General features: G+C 40.9%; 1 protein-coding gene and 1 non-coding gene across 2 annotated transcripts; one reads left to right on the forward strand and one right to left on the reverse strand.

Annotated features, from left to right (window-relative positions):
* Nucleotides 1–134, forward strand: LOC122201546. Its single transcript, XR_006194242.1, has one exon. It is a non-coding gene; the product is annotated as a small nucleolar RNA SNORA52 (small nucleolar RNA).
* Nucleotides 135–12,445: 12,311 nt separating this feature from the next.
* On the reverse strand, nucleotides 12,446–14,216 carry LOC122199264 (60S ribosomal protein L37-like). The gene is given in 2 exon segments (XM_042904153.1): nucleotides 12,446–13,751; nucleotides 13,754–14,216. Coding segments are annotated over 2 exon segments (291 nt in total). The 5' UTR covers nucleotides 13,995–14,216; the 3' UTR covers nucleotides 12,446–13,701.
* Between the last annotated feature and the right edge of the window lie 2,031 nt (nucleotides 14,217–16,247).

A 16,247-nucleotide genomic window follows, 5' to 3' on the forward strand; every position in this document is an offset into this window, starting at 1 on the left:
CGGTCCACCCTAACCCCTGCCAGTCAGCCTGTGGCCTGCCAGGTTTCGCTTGTGGACCAGAGTTCTTTAGAAGCCTTACCCAGAGGGGCGAGCAAGGCTTCAGTGGCTTTGTGCCAGGCTGCTTCTAGGCACTCCAGGAAAAGAAAAGAAAAAGCAGTAAGAAAAATAAGTTAGCAATTGAATGTATGAATGCTTTTTTACCGAAGAAGTTAAGATATAAATGCAATGCTTACAGAAAAGTTGGAGAGACTTTCAGAATCAGAGCCGGTTTTATTGAGAAATATCTAGTGATTATCGTTAACTATGTATGAAGAAAGGGGCAAAGCGTAGGCCCTTTGCAAATCTACTTGGGTCCCTGATCTAGTCCAATTATTAATTTCGGGAACACTTTTCAAGTCACTGGGCTGTGCCTCTGTTCGTCTCCTCAAAATTCTTTCTTTGGGCATTGCAACCTGATTCGGAAAGAGGGTAACAAGGGCGGCCCTGAAGCATGGAGGTGGTGACCATGCAGTGTTCTGACTCTCGGCTTTATGTTAGATATGGTGGCTTCTGGGACACATGTGCAGGATGTTCTGATAAGTTCTTCAGGGGGAAAAAAAAAAAAAAGAATGACCCTCCCAACTAGTGAAGGACCTTTTGGTTCAAAAGTATGGTGTAAACTACTTTGGAATTTTAAAGGTGTGTTTTCTCTTTTTCCTGTGGAAATGACTTAAAGGGCGGTTCATTTCTGAGGCTAGTCGGCAGAAGTTTATTCAAACTTAACACACTACAGAGGGATTCTCCGCAACCGACTGAGGTTTGTAATCATGTTTCCATTGGAATACATACAGGGGTTTCAACCTGAGATGGCAAAAACCTGTATCTTCTTTGACTGATTGAAAGTCATTCATTCATTAATCTGTCAATCACTAAACCAATTTTTATTGAGCATTGATTATGTTGCAGGTTCAGTGCCAAGTGCTGAGAATACAAGATGAGCAAGAAAGTCTACTGGGAAGTGCGACGTCACAAACAAAAATTACAAAATCGCTTGAAAAGTGCTCTAAGCCCTTTCTCCTGAGCTCCAGACTCAGTCTTTCGTTTCCTGTTGAGCATCTCCACGTGGTGCCCAGGGACACCTCAGACTTCACATGCCCAGAACTGCACCCATCCATGATCTTCTCTACCTTCTCTACTAAACCTCTTCCTCCCTCTGCTTTCTCCCTCCCTTCCTTTGTATGTGTCCCATTGCAATTTGTAAAACTGTCTTCTAGCCAGTCACCCATCCTAGAAGCTGGAGAGTAATTCTGAACCCATTCAGCCCCCACTTTCCATCAGTCACCAAGTCCTGCTGATATTATCTCTTCACGAGTCCTACGTCCCACCTTCTCCTCCCTAACTCGGCTACTGTCCTCACCTGGGAGGCTGGTAAACTTCCCAAGTGAAATCCCAGTCCAGCATTCCGACCCTCTCAAACATATCCTTCACAGAGCGAGATTTCCTGGGTTTTCTAACTGGAGGGCTTAGCACAGAGTGGGACCCGCAGTAAATACTGTTGTAATTAACGCTGTGTGTTAATGGAGATGAGAGGCATTGACAGGCCAGCTTTCTGAGTGGAGAGTGTTTTGTTTGTTTTATGCTCCTCTGGAAGGTCAGTATTCCGTTATCTCAAAGGTGACCGGGTCACTGGACATCTGGCTCACATAATCTAAATTTGTAAGAGATGATACAATGTACTGGTAAAAACACTGACATCTGGATCCTGTCATGCCGTATGTAATGCATCTAAAATGACACTTGATGCTGTCTTTTTTCTTCCTTTCCCTTCATTTCATTCATACAGAACGCCAATTTTCTACTCGAACAGTTAGGATTAAGTTTAGCAGAAAATGACAGAAAACCCCAAATAACAGTCCTTTAAGAAGATAGAAATGTGTTTTTCTCTCAAAATGATGACCAGAGAGGCAGTCTGGAGCTGGAGTGGCGCCCTGCCCACTCACCAAGGACCCCAGCTCCTGCTGTCTCCACGCTCGGCCGCCTTCACCATACGGCTTCTGCCTCATGGCAAAAGGGCTGCCCCAGCTCCAGCCGTTGTGTTTGCATTAAAGCCAGGAAAGGGGGTAAAGGAAAAGGGAAGGGCATCTCCATTCCCTCAACAGGGAAGCCTCAGCAAGGGAGATGGTAGGCAGATGGCGCGGGCAAGCGGGGCGTCACCATCATGTAGCATCTGCGCGAAGTCAGGGTACACGTAGAGTCAGTACCGCAGAGGCTGGGCCCAGACGAGAGGCCAAAGTCTGAGACAGACGAGGCTGAGAGATCTCAAGTGTCACCTCAGAGATATCTGGCACAATCTAGCAGTCTCTGCCACACCACACCAAATCTGGATTACCCCCTCACCGACAAAGCCAGGGCGCCCCTGGGTACTCAAGCCCAATACCCAGGTGCTTGCACAACCCGGCTAGTAGCAACAACAGCAGTTAGCAACCAGCTGCACTGGGCCCGGTGACCCGCTAAGAGCTTTGCAGGTACTATTTCATTGAATTCTCACAACGAACGTGGCTGGAAGGTACTATTTCCTTCTTGCTTTCTTTCTTTTTCTTTTCTTTCTTCCTTCCTTTCCTCTTTCTTTCTTTCTTTTTTTCTTTCTTTCCTTTTCTCTTCCTTCCTTCCTTTCCTCTTTCTCTCTTTTCTTCCTTCCTTCCTTTCCTCTTTCTCTCTTCCTTCCCTTCCTTTTCTTTCTTTCTTTCTTTCTTTCTTTCTTTCTTTCTTTCTTTTCTTCCTTCCTTCCTTTCCTCTTCCTTTCTCTCTCTCTCTCTCTTCCTTCCTTTCCTCTCTTTCATCTCTTTCTTTCTTTTCTTCCTTCCTTCCTTTCCTCTTCCTTTCTCTCTCTCTCTTCCTTCCTTTCCTCTTCCTTTCTCTTTTTCTACCTTCCTTCCTTCCTTTCCTCTTCCTTTCTCTCTCTCTCTCTTCCTTCCTTCCTTTCCTCTTTCTCTTTCTTTCTTTTCTTCCTTCCTTCCTTTCCTCTTCCTTTCTTTCTCTCTCTCTTTCTTCCTTCCTTTCCTTTTCCTTTCTCTCTCTTTTTCTACCTTCCTTCCTTCCTTCCTTTCCTCTTCCTTTCTCTCTCTTCCTTCCTTCCTTTCCTCTTCCTTTCTTTCTCTCTCTCTCTTTTTCTTCCTTCCTTCCTTCCTTCCTTCCTTCCTTTCCTCTTCCTTTCTGTCTTTTCTTCCTTCCTTTCCTTTCTTTCTCTCTTTCTTTCTTCCTCCTTTTCTTTCTTTCTTTCTTTCTTTCTTTCTTTCTTTCTTTCTTTCTTTCTTGTATTTAATTTATGTGTGAGGAAACAAATGGAAATATTAACATACCTGGTCATCAGTGAGGTCAGGATCTACACTCGGGAAACCGGGCTTCCGTGCCGAATCATGAGAGAGTTGTAAAATCAGCGTGGGGTTACAAGAAGGTATTTTCCAGGAAAGGAAACTTCATGCTCTTAAAGAACATGTCAGTATCTGATGGAAACACCTAATGATTTTTTTCTTCTCCACCACAGAGCACACCCATCATTCCTACCCAGAAACTAGCAGCACCGTGAGTGGCCCGGTTCTCCGGCTAGTGCAGATGCCTGGGTTCGTGTCTCCTTGCCAGGCTGGCCCCTTTATTCATCCTTTTCTCCCAGAGGGTCCAAGTGTGACCCTAGCTTTCTTCTAGCATCGCCCCACATTCTCCAGCTGAGTTTTTGTCTCTCTTGGACGCTGAAAAGAGTGTCATGGTGTCCCCCTCCCTTCCTCTTCTCTGTGCCAGAAAATGACTCTGAGTGTTTCTGAGGAATTTTACAGCCTTCAAAAGAAGAAGAGAATATAAGGGGTTGAAATAACATCATAGAGAAATTTCAAACTTAGAAGCAGCCTTAAAAGCTTGATAGTTATACCACTTACTCGTTTCTCCTTGGGATGTAAATGTAACTAGGTCAGACTCTCTAAGGTTCCTTCTTTTCTCTGGCCCATCATTTTGGTAAAAACCGGATCCGGACAATCCAGTTCCTCCATCTCTCATTTACTCCCGGGGCTGGAGCCTCGGGGATCGGCTTCCTTTGATGAGGAAGGCATCATCCTTCTCCGCCCTCCAGCCAGTCTCCTCTGTAAGTCTGCATGGGAAAAAATACAGATACTTACAAAGCAGGTTGTCAAAGCCTCAGGTACGATTTATTTAAATGTCGAGGAAAACTCAGACTGCCAGTCTTTACATCCGTCAAGTCATTCTTCACACGAACATGCAAACCAAGGTGTCTTTCCTTTGCTGTTGCTTTCCTCTCCGTCTGTTTTCTGGACTCCCAGGTAGCAGCACCTCCTCATTCAGCAACATTTTGCGAAGCACCTGCCAAGAACCAGGCACTGTGGAGGGCACGGGGCGTCACATACGTCACATACTCGTCCCTACCCTTTCGAGGCCACTCCTCATCTTCCCAACACGTCTTTGTAACAGACTGCATTAGCTAGGGAATATGCACAGTATTTGCTTTCAAATCACGCTTTGGATTGTTTCCCTGAGTAGGCTCCTGTAGACCTTATTCATGGCGTATTTATTCACTTGTTAGCCTCAACTAGTGCCACTTTTTTTTGTCTGCAGTTTAACCATTTTTCTTTCTGAATACCCCCACTGAAAGCTGATCTAACATTATCCTATGGACGTTGACCCTTGTCTGAATTATCTGGAGGGCCAAGGGTCCTAATGCATCACAGACTGTCAGACCACACATTGGTGCTGGACCATCAGGTACACATCAGTCGTGTGGGTAAAGGTCAGAATCATCAGATAAAGACCCAGAAGACTCACGCACAAAAATGAAAAGGCTCTAGCACTCAACCTGTGTCTGAGTTTTGTCCCTGATATAATACAATTAAAAAACAGGGAATCTAGGGGCACCAGGGTGGCTCAGTCAGTTGGGTGTCCGACTTCGGCTCATGGTCCGTGAGTTCGAGCCCCGTATCCAGCTCTGTGCTGCCAGCTCAGAACCTGGAGCCTGTTTTGGGTTCTGTGTCTCCCTCTCTCTCTGTACCCTCCCCCTCTCATGCTGTGTCTCTCTCTGTCTCTCAAAAAAACAGCAAAAAAAATTTTTTTAAGTTAAAAAAAAAAGCAGGGAATCTATTTTTTAGACTTACCTAAAAATATCTAAAAATAGATTCATCTAAAAATCTATTTAAAACAGAGATCTAAACAGGCTGTAGATCCTAGAATGCCTCTTCACATTTTTAACTATTATAGTCTACAAAATTATACTTGGTATTTGTAGCTAAATAATTGTCACTTCTTACCAGGTGATAATTTCTACTGGAGACCTATAATTAAGTGAAAAAGAAATAAGCCAAACACATTACGTGAAAAAGAAAGAAGAATTTGTCACTTCACAAGCTGTGCCTTAAACATCTTACCAAATTTTTACATGTTCGTGTATCAGAATCAGAGACTATAGTAGGTAATTTGTCTATTAGCAAAAGAAAAATTGTGAGATTGACAAAGAATTGTAATGCACTGTTAATGAATGTTAATGATACTACTCTCATAAAAGGGATGCGTTGGTTTTTACTTTTTTGAAAAGGTGATTCATATCTTTTAAGTAGGATGTCATATCAAAATGATGGCTTCCTTCAAGGAATTTCCTTGTTTCCTTAAATAGTGAGGGGGGGAAATGGTGTTAAAATTTAAAAGCTCTCTAGGCTTCAATACTTTGAAGAATATGGTAAGATAAGCTAGAAACCATATACTTTTATGTATTTCCAATGAGTTGTAAGTTGGTTCAGTATTGCTGAAAAAAAGTCTGACACCATATCAGGAGTCCTCAGTGTATTCTTATTCTTTGATCATTAATCCATGTCTAAGAGTTTACACTAAAAAATAAGGAAATGGTTTAATACACACACATACAAATATGTTTAACACAGCATTATACATATTAGTGCAAGCTTGAGGACAACCTAAATGTCCCAAACAAGAAAAGTCAGGGGTGTGGCTCAGTCAGTTGAGTATCTGACTCTTGATTTTGGCTCAGGTCATGGTCTCAGGATTGTGAAATCAAGACCCACATGGGGCTCCAAGCTAAATATGGAGCCTGTTTAAGATTCTCTCTCTCTCTCTCTCTCTCTCTCTCTCTCTCTCTCTCTGCCTCTCCCCTGCTAATTTTCTCTGTCTCTCTCTCTCAAAAAAAAAAAAAAAAAAAAAAAGTTTAAAAAAAAGAGAACTTAAATCAATTATGGCATATACATTACAATGTAATGTTTAGTATACAACAGAAAAATTGCATTTTTGAAATGACAGGTAAAATATAATTACATGTAAAAGTGCTGAAATTTAACATGCTACATGTTAAAATCAAGATATAAGACATTACATGCAATATAATCCCAGTTAAAAATTATTATGTTTCTATATGCATGAGAAGGTCTGGAAACAAAAATAGTGGCTGTTATTCCTAAGCAGTAAAAAATACACTTAAAATTTTGAAAATATTGTCCACATTCTCTCAAGTAACTTTTAATGACAATATATTATTAAATCACACTTAGACACCTTAAATATAATCTCTACTTAACAATATAACTTTTATACTTTTTTTTTTTTTAAGTAGACTCCACATCCAGCATGGAGCCCAACACAGGGTTTGAACTCACAACCCTGAGGATCAAGACCTGAGCTGAGATCAAGAGACAGATACTTACTTGATTTTGGCTCAGGTCATGATCTCACGATTACGGGATCAAGCCACGCATCAGGCTCTGTGCTGAACATGGAGCCTGCTTAGGATTCTCTCTTACCCTCTTTCTCTCTGCCCTGCCTCTGCTCGTGCTGACACGTGTTCACTCTCTCGCTCAAAAACAACAAAAAAGAGTCGGGCCCTTAACCAACTGAGCCACCCAGGTGCCCCTCTATCATTTAAATACTGTAAGCATAAATTTTGAAAGGTTGGGTGAAACAGAAGCAAACTTGGATTGCTAACATTACATAACTCATGAACAAAGTGGGAGGAATGAAAAGAACAGTGCTCAACAAAGCATTATTATTTTTTGCTTTATTGAGCTGTAATATCCATATAATAAATTGCATATATTTAAGGTATAAAATGTTTTGACATATTTATACTGTCATGAAACCATCACCACGATGTGGATACTGAATGTTAATACCATTCTAAAATGTTTCCTTGTACATTTTCATAATCTATTCCTCACTTCCCCCAACCAAAGTTCAGGCAACCACTGCATTAGATTCTGTTGCTACAGATTAGTTTGCGTTTCCCAGAATTTTACATAAATGAACTCATTCACCTTGTACTTTTTGGCCATGCTTTTTTCACCTTAGAATAATTACTCTGAGATTCATTCATGCTGTTACATGTATGAATAGTTTCGCTTTCACCGTGGAATAGTGTTTCCTATATCACAATATGCTTATCCATTTGAGCATTCATAGACATTTGAGTTGTTTCCAGTTTTTGGCTCTTATAGACAAAGCGTCCATGAGCATTTATGTATAAATCTTTGTGTAGAATGTACTTCTGTTTCTCTTGAGTAAATGTCCAGGTGTGGAATGGCTGGGTCAAATTATAGGTATGTGTACAACTTACCAAGAAACTGCCAAACGGGTTTTCACGGTGGCTGCACCTGTTCACATTTCCACCAGCAGTGTAAGAGAATTCCAGTTTTTTCCTACTCTCACCAACACTTGATGTTGTCAACCTTTTTAATTGTTGCCAATCTAGTAGTTGTGTAGTGATATCTCATTATGATTTTAATTTGTAATTTGTATTTCTTTAGTGGCTCATGATGACCTTTTCATGTGTTGTCATCCATGTATCCTCTTTGCTAAAGTGTCTGTTCAATTATTTTGTCCATTTTAAATAAAGGTCACCTTCTGATTGGTTTATAAGAGATATTTTTATATTCCAAATAAAGTCTTTTGTATGATAAAGGTTTTGCAAAGATTTTCTCCAAGGGTGTGGCTTGCTTTTTTATTTTCATGGCAGTCTTTAAAAAAAATTTTTTTTAATGTTTATTTATTTTTGAGAGACAGAGAGAGACAGAGAGACAGAATGTGAGCAGGGGAGGGGCAGAGAGAGGAAGACACAGAATCTGAAGCAGCCTCCAGGCTCCGAGCTGTCAGCACAAAGCCCAATGCGGGGCTCAAGCTCATGAACCACAAGATCATGACCTGAGCTGAAGCCGGATGCTTAACTGACTGAGCCACCCAGCTGCCCCCATGGCAGTATTTTAAAGAGCAAAAATTTTTTATCTTGATAAAGTACAATTTATTATTTTTTTTTCCTTTTCACTTAGTGCTTTTTGTGTCATATTTAAGAACACTTTAACAAACCAAATGTCACTAAGGTTTTCCCCTATGATTTCTTCTAGCTTATATTTTATATTTAGGCCTATACCATAATAGATTCCAAGTTAATTTTTGCATATGATGTGAAGTAGATTTTGAGGTTCATTTTTGAGGGGTATAGTTATCCAAATTTTCTAGTAGTATTTATTAAAAAGATTTTCCTTTCCTCATTGAATTGCCTTAGTACCTTTGTAGAAAACCAACTGAATTTATTTCTAGACACTCTTCCTAAATGTCTATTTTATGCCAATTCCACACAACTTTGATTACTGCAGATTTATCATTTTTTTAATGTTTGAGAGAGAGACTGTGGGTGGAGGAGGGGCAGAGAAAGAAGGGGAGAGATAGAATCCCAAGCAGGCTCTGTGCTATCAGCATGGAGACCAACTCGGGGCTTGATCTCACAAGCCGTGAGATCATGACCTAAGTCAAAATCAAGAGTCGGATGCCTAACTGAATGAGACACCCAGGTGCCCCTAGTAATTATGAAATCAAATGGTGTGTATCTATTAACTTTATTTCTTGTTTTGAGTATTTGAGGTACTTTGCATTTTCATATGAATTTTAGAATCAGTTTATGAAAAGCTACAGAAGACAAAAATTAGTGGTTTTGATTGGGATTTCACTGAATTTAAAGATTAACTTGGGAAGAATTGATATTTTAACAATACTGATTCTTCTAATTTATGAAAACATTTTATGTCTCCATTAATTTAAGTCTTCTCTAGTTTCTCTAAGCAATGTTTTATAGTTTTTGATGTATAGGTCTTAAACATGTTTGGACAGCTTTATCCCTAAATATTTAATATTTCTGCTGCTATTATAAATGGCATTGATTCTTAAATTTCAAGTTGAGATTGTTCTTCACTAGTATATAGAAATATGCTTGATTTTTATATATTAATCTTGTATCCTGTAACATTGGTACATTCAATTATTAATTTTAGTACATTTTTTTGGTAATTCCATCAGATTTTCTATAGGTGATCATGTTGCCTGTAAATAAAAATAGCTTTATTCCTTTCTGATATGTGTGTCTTTTATTTCTTTTTCCTACTTTATTGCACAGCCTAAGATCTCCAGTACAGTCTTTTTATGTTTTTTCCCTTTTTATTTAATTATTTATATTTTTAGAGCGAGTGAGCCTGTGAGCATGTGCAAGTGGAGGAGGGGCAACAAAAGAGAGGGAGAGAGAGTCTCCAGCAGGCTCCACACCCCATGTGGAGCCCAATGTAGGGGCTCCACACGTGGGTCAATCTCATGACTCTGAGGTCATGACCTGAGCCGATCTCAAGGGTCAGACGCTTAACTTACTGGGCCACCCAGGCATCCCTCTGGTATAATCTTAAGTAGAAGTAGTGAGAACAGATATCCTTGCCTCATTCCCAATGGTAGGGAAAAGGCATTCAGTCTTTGCTATTAAGTATGATATTAGCTATTGGTTTTCCTTTATGAGATTAAGGGAAATCCTTTCTATTTGTATTTTGCTGAGAGTTTTGTAATGGATGTTGAATTTTTAAATATTTTGAGCATTATTGAAGGTTTGAGCAATTAATTTAACCTTAATTTCTGCACCAAATACATATGAGTAAGTCATCTTTTAGTTTTTTTCTGTAAAATTTTCAATGGCTTTATAGTATCTCCAACTAATAAAAATGATGAATTTTCTCACTCATATTAAACGATAAATTCTCAGCTTCTCTATGGCAGCTTCTATAATAAATAGAACCTTGAGTGATTTGAGATTGAGGACTATTTTCTCCCCACAAGAAATAATTAAAATTTTAGTTTTGGTATATTGTGACAACGAGGGAAGTTTAAACTAGACAGCAATGACTGCAACGTGCTGATAAATACAGATATTTGGTTTCAAAGACCTATGTGTGTGACCGCAAGTATGTATTGTAGGTGAGGTTTGGGTGGCAGTTCTGTGTCTGTTCTGCACTCCTCTTTGAATAAGTGGAAGCCAACCTGCCATATAGACATTGTGGCTCTCTTTATTTATTGTAATGGGGCATCACAAAGCACAGATTTTAAGGGATGTGGACTAAGGTAAAGTTGGCCTTGATGTAGACTAATGAAATCAAAAGAACCATTGAAAATAAAATTCCCCAAACACCCAGAATCAAAAAGCTGATACCAAAGACCCATTGTTTCTTATCATAGGTGCATAATGTACCATTTTCTTAAAATACACAAAGATAGTATCATAACTTCCAGGCAGATTGTCAGGAAATCCTCTTTAAAAAAAAGAAAGAAAGAAAACAGCCACACCTAATTTACTATTATTTGAAAAAAACCCCACTGGTTTGTGTGATAAAGACTAAAATAGACTGATTATACACCTGGCCAGCAGCCAAGCCCTTCTTCTGTGAACTCTGAGATAATGGACCTTCATTGTTCAGTTTGTTATCATTGCCAATTCCTGCCAGACTGGTCCTCAGCAGTTACGTGGGCTTCTGCCATTTATCAAGCCTGACCCTTAAAAATCTCTCTCTACTTGTCCAAAACAACAATTCATTTGTTTAGTAAACATACATTTGACAAAATTTGCGAGGTTCACAAGTAATTGGTTAAGTTTCCACTCTTTGTAAATAGAGGGATACGTCACAATTTTCCCTAAGGCAGCAATATAGCTGTGTAAAACCATATTGCCTCAGGGAAAGCAGTAAAATCAGCTACATTTATTTTTGGTAGAGACGTCTCCCTTCTTTAATTTGACAATGAATCATTTTAGATCTCACTAAAATACAAATTTTCTATTATTTAAAGGAAGTCACATTTGGTAAAACATCAGATAACAAACTCCAGCATGCAGAATTAGTGATAGTGTTACAAAATTATATAGCTTTAAAGCAAAAAGGGATCTGAATCACTCAGGGATCTGAGAAGTTCTTGTAGAAATCTTATGCCAGCTTTGGTCTTCTAGAGATGAAGATTTCATTGTGTCCTTTGGTCTTTGTACCATTTAACTTCTATACTACCAGGGTCAGAAAGTTCTTTTGTCGAGATTTCTTTTTGCATTTTAATGACAAAATCCTCCAGTCTGCTCTTTTTAGGAATAGGATCTTTTTTCTCAGTTAGACTCTAAACCTGCTCCTCGGAGATGGTCCTATATATACTTATAAGTGTGCTTCCTTCTGATGTGGGTGTGTAAGTCTATGTTACAAAACAGACTGTAAGGGAGAAAGATAGGAAGACAAAAACAGAAGGAAAAAGTCTACATTCAGTTCCTCAATTCACCTTGGAAAATTCTGAAAAGTGAGCCCAGAAATAAAAATTAAAGAAGAGAAAGACAGGAAGTAGGAATGTAAATACTGACATATTAGTCACAGAAAATTATGATGGATTTTTGTCAGTGTCCTACTTGACTTGCTTACATTCTGCAGAAGAGATTAAGGAAAGGCAACATATAACATCTTAATACAAAGGAAGAAAAAGTATCTTTTTTAAAGGTAGGAATCTACTTCTAAAATGTCCCTCAACCTCTGGCAATTTGAGAGTTGGGCAAACAGCCAGCCGTGTGTCCCGTCAGTGAGACTGGCTGAGCTGGTAGGCAAGCTGAGTTATGGGAACTTTCTCTGGCTTCCTCAAAGCTCTTACACATCCCAGGAGTTCACAACAATATTTGTCCACGAGTTCCATGGATCATCTGTGGGGTTGAGTCCCAGTGTTTTCCTCAAGGCTGTAATCTCCAAGACCCCACTCCCTGGGAAGGCGGAGGAAGAAACGACAGGGCAGGATCCAGGATTGGGAGTGGGTTTGCTTCCGTGGCCACGTTAACAGCCTGAGCAATTGTGGGCACTGCTTATGAACTCGGCCACTGCCCCACCCCCAGTAGGTCACCTACTTTCTTGTGCTTCCAGATATCCTGTGGCTTAATATGAGGCACTAATCTAATTGTAGTGATCATTTCACAATATATACAGATCTCAAATGATCTCAAATGAACATAACACCAATGTTATATGTCAACTGTATGTCAATAAAGCTGGAAAAAACTAAATAAAGGCACTGAAGACTATTTATTTCAGGGGCCGTTCTAAGATATGACGGCAGGATTTCCTGCCAGAGAAGACAGATGCTTTTCTTTAGAATAATAAACATTCCACAATTCCATAGAGGCAATCCTTTGTTTGTTTCTCCAGCCGGACGATGGGAAGTCACAGGCCTCACGCCCAAGGCCGCTGCGTGAGCACAAACTTCCAGAGAAAGCACAAAGGAAAGGTAGAAATCCCTAGGAAGAAAGGTAGGAGTGTGCCCTGCGGTCCAGAACCCCTCCCCACCATTTCTCTCCGCCACCAACGATTCCCTGGCTCTAAAGCCATCGCCACCCTGTGTGCTTCTCACAGCATTTCCATTATTTACCCTGATTTAGGTGTGGGAAATCACTTTCCCCCTTGGTTCAGCTGGGACCTGACTGAAATTGAAAATCAAAACAAAACAAAACACTGAAGGAAAAGCAAGCAAATATAAGAGCAGAGAAATGGATAGGTTTACATAGATTTTTTTTTTTTTTTATCCTAATCTCACTGAGGTCCGGGCTGCTTAGCTTGGCTCTGTTTGTAGAGTTTGCCAAGCTCCGGTGGTGTTTCTTGGCCTCCACGCCGTCTGGCCTGATGGCGTTCGAGGCTGGATGGAGCTCCTCAGATTTCTGGTGCAGTGTTACTTTGGAACAAACGATCTCTGGTGGAATCTCAGGAAGGATTTTTGGTTCCTTTCTGGCACTTGCTTCCGTGCCTATTCTCTGGGATCAGCCCTGGGATTGTCAGCTGCAGCTTGGGGCTCAACTGCTTTTCTTCTCATGCCACCCCCTCGCCTCACTTCCACCCAACCCCAACTCTGTCTGCCCAGCTTTGCCTCTCTTTCTGAGTAGGAAAAGCATTTGCCTCGCTGACCTGAAAGGATCCTGCTCCATTTATGTTCAGCATCGCCATTCTGGTTAGTCTTCATGACTCTGGCCCTTGGAAATCCTGCTTTGCTCTAATCCCTTCTTTTCTGCCTCATTGGTCTGTCTCAAGTGGGTTGTTAGGGCTGGGTTTATTTACCCTTTGGGGGAAATACAGCACAGTTTCTAAATTATAGTCTCCATCAACATCTGTAGGGTGATCCCTACATATCAATACGACCAGGTTGGGTGGCTTTTCTGTTCACACCTTCAATGTCTTCACCAATTTTTTGTCTAGTTGTTCCACTGGTCACTACAAGAGGAGCTCTGAAGTCTCCAACTGCAACTGGCGAACTCCCTCTCCTTTCTGTTCTGTCAGTTTTGACTTCATATTTTTGGGGGCCGATTTTAGATATTCTTTTACAATTTTTTTTAAACCAGAACATTTATTGTGTGACTAATCACTGAAATCCTTCAGATGAACTGGATGCTGCAACAGCTGCCCTCTTGTTCCTTCATGGAATCCAGGTCGGAATCTGTGGTGTGTAATTTTTAGGTGCGTCATTTGACCGGTCCCAGTGGTATTTCTTCCTTTAGCCTTGGCACTCCAGTTATACTTTCTCTTCCGCTTGGCAAGATAGCCACATTTGCCACAGGTTGACTTCTGAAGGTGGTAGGCCTTCAAGCCACAGTGGCGGCTAAACACATGCATCTTATTGCGGTGCTTTCCAAACGTTGATGTCCCCTTCGTCATCTTGTTTCCGCGGCTCAGACCAAAGAGCTCTGTTTACAATTATTAAATCTTGACTGACTCATCAATCAAAGGTCATGAGAAATAGTTTTCTTAGAGTATATTTTGAACGATATATCTGGCCCAGCTACTATACACTTTGTTTGCGTTATGTATCTCTTCCCATCCTTTTGCTTTCAACCTGTTTTGAGTCTTTGAATCTAGGGGCGCCTGGGTGGTTGAACGTCCAACTTCAGCTCAGGTCATGATCTCACGGTCCATGAGTTCAAGCCCCGAGTCGGGCTCTGTGCTGGCAGCTCAGAGCCTGGAGCCTGCTTCGGATTCTGTGTCTCCCTCTCTCTCTGCCCCTCCCCCATTCATGCTCTCTCTCTCTCTCTCTCTCTCTCTCTCCCTCAAAAATAAATAAGCATTAAAACATAAAATGAGGCCAAGTTGTCCACACCCAGACAAGGGGAGAATCTTAGATATATGTTTTTTTTTCCTCAAGGGTTTCTCTTTGTCCAGGTAATAGACATTTTTTCTATTTTATCCTAGTTATGATTATTTGAGCTTCTCGGATCTGCAGATTTAAGTTTTCCATCAAATTTGAGACGTTTTTGGCCATCATTCTTCGAATATGTTTTCCTGCCCCATTTTGTCTCTTGTTTCTTTCTGGGATTCCTATTTCGTGTTTGATGTTTGTCTCACAAGTCTTCGGGGCTCTCTTCACTTTCCCTGAATCTTTTCTTCATTCTGCTCTTCAGACTGAATAATTTCCAGTGCTCTATTTGGAGCTCACTGATACCTCTTTCTGCCATCTCCAATCTGTTGTTGAACCCATTTAGTGATTTTTTTGGAAAATGTCAGTGTGGTTTTTTTCAACTCTAGAATCTGTGTGTGTGTGTGTGTGTGTGGTTTCTATTTCTCTTCTGACATCCTTGAGCTGTTGAATTGTCATATTTCCTTTAATTATTTGAACGTATTTGTCATAGTTGCTTTGAGATCTTTTCCTGATAAAGTCGACATCTGGGCTGACTAGAAGTCAGTTTCTATCAAATACTTTTGTCTCTCAAGTATGAGTCACACTTCCCTGTTTCTTTCCACATCTCATAATTTTTTTGTAGAAAACTGGACCTTTTAACTAAATGTTGCAGCAACTATGAATTTTGACGTATTTTTTTGTAGTGCTGCGGAATTACCTTCCCCCACAGTACGCAGCTGCTGACGTGTCTGCTGAGATTTTTTTAATTGTAATTTTTATTTCCCGCAGCCTGATTTCCTAGGGCTTCCTTTTATGTCTGCATCGCTTAATAGTCAGCCGGTGACCCGGGCAGAGGTTGTTTTCAAACACCCCGAGCCTGCGAGGCCTCCACGCTCCACTGATCCATCCATGTGGCGGGTCAGCAGTACGTTCGAAGCTTAGCCGGTTGTCACGTGTCCTTCGGTGTTGCTTTCTACGGAGCTCTGCTGGGTCTCCTCTGTGCATGTGTGGAGAATGTGTGTCTCTTGAAATGTTAGGCTTACCTCATTGTATTGTGACCTGGTGGTCCTATATATATTTTAAGTCCAACTTGTCAATATGGCATAAAATACCCTTTAATATCTAGTGTGGTGTCTTCTCACCAGCCTCCTTCTCCTCTTGGCATCCACTGCCGCACCCCCATGAGGTCCCCACATCTCCTGTAACTTCCTTCCACAGGCGTCGACTTGCCTGACCACCTTGGGCCCACAGAGAATGTTATACATTTTGTGACACCATTTCCAATTTCCGAAGCAAAGTATCCTCAACTCTCTTGTGTGTTACAAACACAGGCTAAAGATGAAATTTTGTAAAGCAAAGTGCATGGGGGGAAAAAAAGAGGGGTTTTGGTTAAACATGATAGACTGAACAAAAGAAACGACTTAGGACTTTTCTCCTGAAAACTCATTAAAGTCATTTAAGTGCCTATTGGGAGAAGATAAAAAGAAGTGAAATAGTTTCTGCCCTCGAGCTCCAGAAAGATTCAGGCATGCAGTCTTCAGCAATGTTTGAAGGCAGGGGTGTAGGGTTGGGCCAGACACAGGAAAGTGGTAGAAAGGAGCAGCTGGTACACTCAACATCTGCTCCCCCAGCCTAGGACCCCTCCCTCACCTCTGCAGAAGGCTGGGGCGGAACTCACTCTCCGGAGAAACCGAACCTCACAGGGGGAGGCCTAGCCGAATACTGAAAAAGGCATGTTTGGCGGGTATCAAATTCAAGTCTTAATAATAATTAGTGGGCTCTCCCAGAATCCTTAG

Source organism: Panthera leo, chromosome D1 (genome assembly GCF_018350215.1).
Source record: "Panthera leo isolate Ple1 chromosome D1, P.leo_Ple1_pat1.1, whole genome shotgun sequence".
NCBI lineage: Eukaryota > Metazoa > Chordata > Mammalia > Carnivora > Felidae > Panthera > Panthera leo.